We start from the raw sequence: 9174 nt of genomic DNA, 5'->3' as shown, positions 1-9174 counted from the left end.
TTGAGTGGGAAACTGTCAGTGCTTTTTAATAAGTGTGGCGAGGAGAGTTCCAATCACAGCACAACAGAACTTGTCTCAGAGCTAATGCAGTCTGTAGTCAGTATATCCTAGAGCACTATTATTCCATTAGGAAAATTACAGTTGGAAAACATTACATTTTAATTCCCCATGAGTAAACCGATAAGTAACTGTAAAATCATCACTGGAAGAACATGGAAACAGGCAAGCATAACAAAGCTACAGAAGGGTAATTATCTCCAAATTTAGGAAGTACATTGATTTCCCTGCCTACCCGCGTCTTCGAGCCTACGCTTAGCACACGTGCAAAAACGAAACACAACCACTAACATTATTACTATCATTTTCTTTTGCCCTTAGGTGAGAAACACCTGACAGCTACATGCTGAGCCACGCTAACAAAACTAAACCTTCCACTTTCTTTAATAGTAAAATTACCATTACTGAATCATTGTCATAAAAAATGCATTCAAGTACATTACCACTTATTTTAAATAAACACCAATTTGGAAACAATCAACGTGGAAAAAGCTGTATAAGTTTTTTTTTTTCTTTTTTAAAAATCCCTGATTACATTTCTATTTATTCACTGTGGTAGACTGAAACGTATTTTTAGAGACTAACTACCACTTAATTTCTTTAAGAAAACACACAAACGCACACAAGAAACCTGTGTAATGTAGAACAGCAGTGAAGCAAGAAAACTGTGTGCTTATTACTTCTCGTCACTGTGCAGAAGAAATCGCGACAAATCGCGATAAACCATGGTACTGGTGCTGCTCAGTATGGGAGAAAACACGAGGAGCTCCGAGTACAGGGCACACGGTTTACTGAGATAGCACCTGATGAAATCCAAGGCTGGGACTTTCCCCTCCATTCTACATTTGGGCCACCAGCGCATTCCCACCGGGAATGACTTTGGACACAGTCACTGGTGCACATGCCCCGTCCCAGAGCTGACAATGCATGCAATTAGCCTGGTCTCTGGGAGGGCTGGTTTGATGTCTGTAGCTCCTGAATTTGAAGCTTATCTCGGTATATCCTAGAAAGTGATCTGTACACCACGGTGCCTCACAATTTTCACGCTGCTCCAGTTTCTCTCTCCAAAGATCAGACCGAAAACAGAAGCTGCTTTGGGGAGAGGGGGTTTTAAATCTCCTTAAAGTTGGACAGTTCTACTCATCCACTCATCCACAGCCCTGCAGACTTTCAGCCGTACATTTGATGAGTGGTATGCACGTTACCTAAAATGACAGACACCCGAATTTTCTGTGACCTTCCAGAAGAAGTCACACTTAACACAGTAATTCGAAAAAAATATCTTATCCCTAGGAAGAAAAACAAAACCTACAGAGGATGTGTATTTTGCTGAGCTTACTTATGTTTATAGGTAAATTACTTACAAAAGTGACACCAGAAAAGAACCTGCATTCTGAGTACAGTGACAAGAACAGAATGTCTACGGCGCTTGCCAACACACCAGAACGGATCGCTTGCCAACACCCCTCCGGGAAGGGTCTGTACACCCATCAGCCCTCTGGGGTACGGATCAGCAGTGGGAGCTGTCTGTGTCTCTCGTTTTCTCAATGCCGTCTTCTTTGTGTTCCGGTTTTATTTCCTCTTCGCCATCCTTGCGTGCAGTGGAATCTTTTTCAGTGACCTGGTCTTTGGTTTGGGGTTCATGTGTGGAAACAGGATCTAAAACTACAACGGGTCCCGCTCGCTGCTCATGGCCCGAACTCTCGCTCCTGTGTCCGGTGTTACTGAGAGGCCTGGAGGAAGAACAGTTACACAAAACAATAAAAAACAGCAAATATTTGGCTTTCATATTCCTGGACTCAGACCAACCAAAAAAAAAAAAAAAAAAAACAAAAAAAAACCCAAATGCTCTAAGTCTAATTAACATGCACAAAGTGGTCTTTGAGGTGCCAGCCATTAAAAGAAAAAAGGAGCTATTAGATGACATTAGGAGCGCGAGGCCAGAAGAAAGAAGGCGGAAAAAGTCAGAGCAATTAACTACGGAAGTGTTAAAAAGCCAAACGCACCTACCTGTTAATTACACACTCTTCTCAAGAAGTGCAAAGCTCCTGGGTGCCGCGCGACAAAGCTCCTGGGTGCCGCGCGACAAAGCTCCTGGGTGCCGCGCGACAAAGCTCCTGGGTGCCGCGCGACAAAGCTCCTGGGTGCCGCGCGACAAAGCTCCTGGGTGCCGCGCGACAAAGCTCCTGGGTGCCGCGCGACAAAGCTCCTGGGTGCCGCGCGACAAAGCTCCTGGGTGCCGCGCGGGCCTCCCTGCTGCCACCCAGACTCCTGTCCCACCTTCACTTACCCAGGAGCCCCTCAGTCCCACGCCCACCCCCTGCGCGTCCCTGGCGACACCTGGTGGCAGACTAGCTCCCAGCGAAGGGAGCCACCCCCGCCGAGGAGGTAGAGCTGAGATGCTCCTGCCAGGACGGACAAGAAGAAATCTGGTCAGGCCAGGAGAGGCTCAGGGAGGACTGAGGCCGATGGAAGAATCCAGGCAATAAGCTCAAATGCTAAGTGACCATCAACTCTTTCTAAAAAGGAGAATCGTGCTCCTTGAGAAATGTCTTAAGGGATTTCAGAAGCTGTTTCCTTCTCCACAGAGGCTCCCCCTCTTCCCTTCTATTCTGATGCAAGAAGCTTCCTCTTCTCAAGCTACGTGGGTGACGGTCTCTGCGACAGAGCTATCTGTGTATTCTCTTGCCACGGGTCAGGAAAGCCGGCCGCTGGCACCTACTCCTCTCAGGAGTCCTAGTCAGAGGCCACCCTGGGAAGGTATTGGGGTACCTGACCTGGTCCTGAAGCTTGATGGGTATGCAGCAGACAGGGCAGGGGCTCTTCCGATCTTCTTGGCAAATGCTAAGATGTTAAGCACGAACCAGCACACCCCCGTCCCAACTCTGGATGCCAAGACTTTGTCCTGGGGAGCTCACTGCTCGCCCTGCCCCTTGCAAGAGTTGATGCTACTGTTCCCCGACCCCGGGAGCAGGCCACTCCTTTATCACCTGCTCCTTCCCTCTTGCTGGTCTCCCCACAGTCATGCAACACCGGGTAATTAGCTGTGTAACATCTGTCTCTTCAAGTAAAGTGGAAGCGTCCACGAAACAGGGACTGTTAGCCTTGTTCACACTTCTACCCAGGACCTAGCACGGATCCACTTGTGGCGTAAATGGGCGGATACTAATGAAGCGTGAGAGGCTCGGCAACCCAGGCTTTGGTGTGAATAGGTCTGGAGGTCTCTCTTCTATGACAAAAACAGCAGAACAGATGCACAACTGAGAAAAAGCAGCCCCCAGGGTCCGGCCCCAGGTACTACAAACTTAAACCGCACAACCAGGGTCTTCCCGCTTTCTGACCAGCACTATGGAACCTGTCCAAAAGCTTGGAAGCCACGCCCCCTGGCTGCCCGGTTATATTGTCATTTGTTGACGACGACAGGTCACAAACACACAGGGTCTCCTGTGGCAGTGGTGAAAGCACTGGGATGGCCAGGAGCGTGAGAGGGAGGCCAGATTCGGCAACACCCTTGTCACTAGAAAACACCAGGACACTACCGGTCAACCTTGGCCAAAGATCCACTTCTCGGGTCATCTGTTGCCATGCTTTGGGAATTTTCCCCACAGTTTCCCCAGTGGTACCTGGTTTGACCTTCTTGGACCCAGGCGACACCTGGAAGACAGTGTCCACTAGGGTACAGGCAGAGGAGCAGAACCACTATGAGAGAGACGTGGGCTCTACAATCCGAATTAGTCGTCGGGCAAGGGAAAGAGCCAGTCCGTCTAGGGGAGTCTGTGGCCTCTGTGTTGGAGGCTGGGCCTGAAGTCCGCAGTTCCAGCGAGGAACTGGAAGGTGGGCGAAAAGTGGCAAGAGATGGAAGACAAACCAGAGGTGCATCCGTCCTGCCCAGTCTCTAACTGCGCGATGCAGACCACCTGCAGGACACCCTGGAGCCTGACACAGGGAACTGCACACACTCTTAGTCTAAACTTTGGAAACGCTGGAGGAGGAGGTGGGGGAGCTGGGAAAACTGTGGGCCAACTAGGTGATACCTCACATGAACCACAGTAGCACCTGCCCTACATGGACTTTCCGGGCCATCAGAACAAAACAGCTGACTACTAGGCCACTGCTGCCTTCTCAATCTCACGCAGAGTTCTCTTGTGGTCAACCCTAACCTGGAGACAAAGGGGCAAGGGAATTTAAAGAAATGAGGTTGTTCCAGGCAAAGACACAACCGTCCGTAGGTTGGCCACCAGTCCGACTCCGCCATCTTGTCACGGAGCCCACCGCTAACTAAGCCAGCCAGTCCGCTCTGAGCATGGCAAGGAAGCTTCACCTCATTCCAGGTGAGCAACTTCCATCGACCCACACTGACCTTCTTCCTTCTGCAGAACCAATGCAAATGTTTTTGAGCCCGTGTGTGTCTGCAAGTGAAGTGGGGAGGAACACATCTGAAAAAAGCTTTCTGCCTCGGCTAGAAGTGAAAACTTCCAGGAGATGCTCTCAGAGCACAGATAAAAAAAGATAGCTGGATGTCAACTGAACTGAAAACTCAGACACCCTGTGTGGTCAGGATGAAATTGGCCCAAATTATCTCCGTCTAGAGAATTGTTCTTCTTTCCTGAAGTAAGTTTCTCAACTGTAGATTAATCTATTATTAAGTCACCCACAGCCTACAATTTGAGAACTCTTTTCCTTTGTTGATTATTGCTGAACTTGGCGCTGTGGGCAATTTCTCTGAATCTCTGCACTGAGAGTCAGAGTAACTGATTTCTCCAGGATAATGACCATGGACTTGGAATCCCAATGGGTTAAGGCTAAAAGGCACTGCAGCAATCATCGAGTCCAAGTGGTCCTTTAACCGAGGAGCAAAATGAGGCTGGGAGGGAAGAACCCGTGGCAGAGTCAGGTCAAGAGTTAGGAGCCATCTCTGTTTTCCTGCATTTTCCATGAGGCTTACCTCAGATGGCTTCTTCCAGAAACAGGGTAATGATGTCACAGGTTAATTTTGGCATGCTTACTGGTTTATGTCTTTCTGAATCTGTTTTCAGATGTATCTTTCCGAGTCTGTCCCTTTCAGCTATGCCTTGCTGTTTTCCCCTCTGTTATCTTGTAACTCCTCTGGATTTGAGACATTAGGCCTGGTCCTGGTCCCCACAGGGAGCTGCCCGGGGCCCTTCTGGAAAGAGAGACCTTCCTCTGCAGCCCCCATCTCTCTCCATCCCCATCTCACAGGAAGAGCCAGAGAGTACCATCAGTGACAGTGCCAAGAACCCAGGCTCTTGCTCTGGGCAGTCACGGTGGCAGATTCTAGCAAGTTAAAGCTTCTCCTCTAACATAAATTCCCAGGGGCTCAAATGCCACAATCCAACAGAAATTACAGTAGACTATCATTCAGTTCCATTTTTCTGCTTTAATTCTTCACCTAAGTGCAGTGACCACAAATGAGGAATTAATAATATTTAGCAACCATGAAAACTATGGCAGATCTTCTCCTGTACGCTACAAAATCTCCAAGTTTTAAATTTTATGGGTGTTCCATAAAGTAAGACTAAACTCACATGCCATTCGGGTTGAAAGGCCTGATGGACAGGAACTAGTCTAACCTTTCCATTTGTCAGATGAAGACACCAAAGAAGAGTGAGTTAATCGATCTGCTCGAGGGCACACACCTTGTTAGGAGCAGACCCAGGGCTAAAATCCTGGAATCTGGATTTCCTGGGGTTTCTTTCTTACCACAACATACTGGTAGTCATTTAGGATCCATTCAAAATATTTTCATGGATCATTTTAGGTTTGCTCAAGAGCTGTTTCAAGACAAAAAGAAAAACCGAAAAAAGCGTATTAAGAGCTAAGAGGCAACGCAGCAATCTGTGCCGCTCGAGGAAGCCGGATGGGTGCCCTCTTAGAAAGCAGCCAATGGAGCCAGAGTGCGGGGCTGGGCACGCGGGTTGGAAGAAGGACCCGACTCCAGAGCAGAGGGGTACCAGGAGCACCCGAACTATAGTAGACAGTACTGCCAAAGCTGAACTTCCAGAAAGGGACTCTGTGATTTCTCAGACTGTATTACAAGAGACGAAAGAGCAGCATTCTAATTTTTTTTTTTTTTTAAAAAAGCACATCATTGTTTGCATTCAATGAAACTCCTTTCAAAATCAACTTTCCACATTCCAATTATATTCAACAACATTCTAGCTAACATTTCGGCTGCAATTCAAATTAACTAATGCCCAAAAGAGCCCTAATAGATGTGGTTCTGAGCTCAATTGAATACAATCAAAGCTCATGAAATGAAGGGGGAAATGCTTATTTCATGCAAATTCTGCATATCACTCAAGCTTAATTTTACTGATAATATAAAGGTGGGACATTTTGAACATTACAGTGAATGAAACTTTTAAGCGGCGAGAGTTATTTTATAAAATGCTACCTCTGAAAAGCTGATTGCCAAACAGTATAAAAATGGTTTGAGGCATAAATGCCAAGTTCATTTCTACTTCACTTCTGAGGTAACTATCTTTCAAATCGCAACAGCTGGACTATTTAACACAATCTGGTGAATCAAAGTATAGTTCTTCTCTGGTCTCCCAGTGGGACGTCTGCATTAGTCGGTGGCAGCCATCCAGCAAATGACGCACAGCCGGACGGTCTGAACTCTGTTTCATTTACAATAAAAATGAATAAAGCCGCAATCATATTTACCACCTCCAAGGACAGAAAACGGAAAGATTTAAATTCGCCTTTATAAAGTAGTTTCCTGGGAAAACTCCAAAGAGGAAGTCAGTTTCTATATTTTTCCCTGGTGTAAAAATACGAAGTCTTACTTTGTTTTTGAAGCCCTTTATACAGTCTGTAGGGCAGGGCACAGGGGCGGCTCTGTAGCAGACGTAATGTTTATTGTTTCCCTTGGGCACCCTCTTTTCCAGGAGATTTTAATACACTTGTCCAAAATCTCCCAGCAGAGTTTCAAATAGAAGGTGTGACTGTCTGTATGATTCCCAATTTTAATACTTTCGAATATAATGAAGGTAGAACAAAGCTGAACTCTTTAGGCTTTGTGTGCTTTTCAAAACTCCATTTTAGGTCAAAGAATAGTTTTTCAATTCGGGTCAGCTTCTCTATCTGATGAAAAAAATAGATATAATTTTAAAGTATGAAAAAAAAACCCAACCATTGTTTAACAACAGAATAGCACTGTGGTTTGAAAACCTGACATTAGCTATCAGATGCTGCTCTGCCCTAAAGACTAACAAGAATTCCTTCTTAAAAGAAGTAACAATGGCTGAGCAAAGACATGTGTGTCCACACGGAGCCGTATTTTCTTTATTGGAGTTATTGGAGCACAGGGAACTCGGTGCATGGGTTCTGGCGCAGACGCGGGAGGCACCCCAAAGACTCGTCCCAATTCCCTTGATCCTAACATGAGCAAGATGTGGACATTCACAGATCTGGAAACACTCCGGCCCCAGGGAGGCTCAGGAACCCAGGGCCATTCTCACCAACAAAACCAACACCAATAAAGCAGGAACTAAGATTGATTTCAGCTCAGGCAAAGATTTTGAAACATGTGTGATACTTTTTTGGGCTACTTTTTAAGCTTTCTGTAATTTTTCCCCACTTTAAGTCACCATGAAAAACCCATCCAGATCCCAGCTATTAAAAAGTGAACGTTATTTCAAAGTATTTTAAGAGACGTAGTCTTCTACAAAATTTACCATATATACCACTGGCTCCTCCAAAGGGCTATGCATACAGTGTTGCATACAGTGCATACAGTGCATAACATGTATATAGTGTTGCATTTTTATTTTAGGCTTTCAGAACAATATTTAAAAATTTTCAAACACTTCACCTTACATTTACTTTGTTATGTATTTTAAGATGGGAGGTCACAGAGAATTCAGTGTACCACTTTTCATGCACAGGACAAAGTATATTTCAAATGAGATGTGTTTATCAGGGTCCAGAAGTGAAGTCAGTTTATTCTGAGATCTGAAATTGCATTTAAGTTTTAATTTGCAACTTCTGTTTGAACAGATTAAAAAATCTCTGCTCGGCATCACCATATACAACAAAAAGGAAACACAAACACTCAAACATGCTTAAAAGAAAAAAAACTACAAAGTACGAAAGGCAATTTGGTTCTCTCTGCAGAAATGATACATTTTATGCTAAGTCTCTTAAAATCATAGGTGTTTACAACCCAAGGCAAATGTTAGGAGGCAATTAATTCTTTGAGAGAGTTGACCATGACTGGTAGCATTTTTCACAGTCATTTTGTGATTTACTCAACAGAATGTTCACACTAGATGTCAGACAGCCTCAATAATTAACCTGGAAGAAGGTGTTCGCACAGTGACTCAGAACACTTGTTAGACAATACCAACGGGCGGACCTCTCTGCCAGTCCACAGGAGAACTCCCGGGGCGAGGTGTGGGGGGGCAGGGAGGGAAAAAAAAAAAAGACGAAGTGAGGGGATCTCAACTTCCAGAACATCCAGTTGTTCTGCTAATTTTGTTGTTAAGACTTAATTATCCATGTACAGGCACACAAGGAGAACCTTTGTAGCAGGGCTTTGCTGAGCAGAGCTGTTTCCTGCGGTGTGAGTACACAATTCGACAGCACTAAGATTACAGTGGAGGGCACAGCAAATCCTTTAATTGTATAAGAGCATCAGATTAAGCAGTAACTTCCATGCGGTCCATTCTGCCGGCTCGTAGTCTCTTCTCAGAAGCAAATGTTTACTAAGGACAGGGAAGGGGCCCTCCACTCTCCCCTCCATGCCATGCACACACACACAGACGCACAGACGCACACGTGTGCGCGCGCGCACACACACACATACACACACACACACAAAGGAAGAGAAAGGAGGAGAGAGGGAGATGAGGCAATGGTGTCGGATGAAAGAACAGGAAGAAAACCCGCCCCTTCCACCGTGGGGACTAAAAGAACTCCATTTTCCATGTGAACAAAATGTTGACCCCGACCTCTCAAGGAGTAGGTATATGGCCAGCCACATTCATTTCCGGCTGAGGTCAATGTTTGAGAGAAGCATTTTATGCCAAGCTTCCCTAAAAGTAAGTTAAGAATTTCGAGTTCTATTTGGTAACCTATTGCAAAAGTACAGCA

At 45.7% G+C, this 9174-nt stretch overlaps 1 protein-coding gene across 3 annotated transcripts in view; it reads right to left on the bottom strand.

Moving 5' to 3' along the window:
- Positions 1-9174, bottom strand: part of SHTN1 (shootin 1) — a 103968-nt gene continuing 94794 nt past the window's right edge. For 2 of the 3 annotated variants that reach the window (XM_045068923.1, XM_045068925.1), the window contains one exon: positions 1-1790. In XM_045068923.1, the coding sequence (XP_044924858.1) occupies positions 1568-1790 (223 nt within the window). In that variant the 3' untranslated portion in view covers positions 1-1567. The remainder of the gene's footprint in view (positions 1791-9174) is intronic. The other variant, XM_045068926.1, reaches the window with a different exon arrangement.

This window comes from Mustela putorius, unplaced genomic scaffold (assembly GCF_011764305.1).
Source record: "Mustela putorius furo isolate JIRA1106 unplaced genomic scaffold, ASM1176430v1.1 tig00003909_pilon_pilon_pilon, whole genome shotgun sequence".
Lineage (NCBI taxonomy): Eukaryota > Metazoa > Chordata > Mammalia > Carnivora > Mustelidae > Mustela > Mustela putorius.
This window is presented reverse-complemented; position numbering and strand designations above follow the sequence as displayed.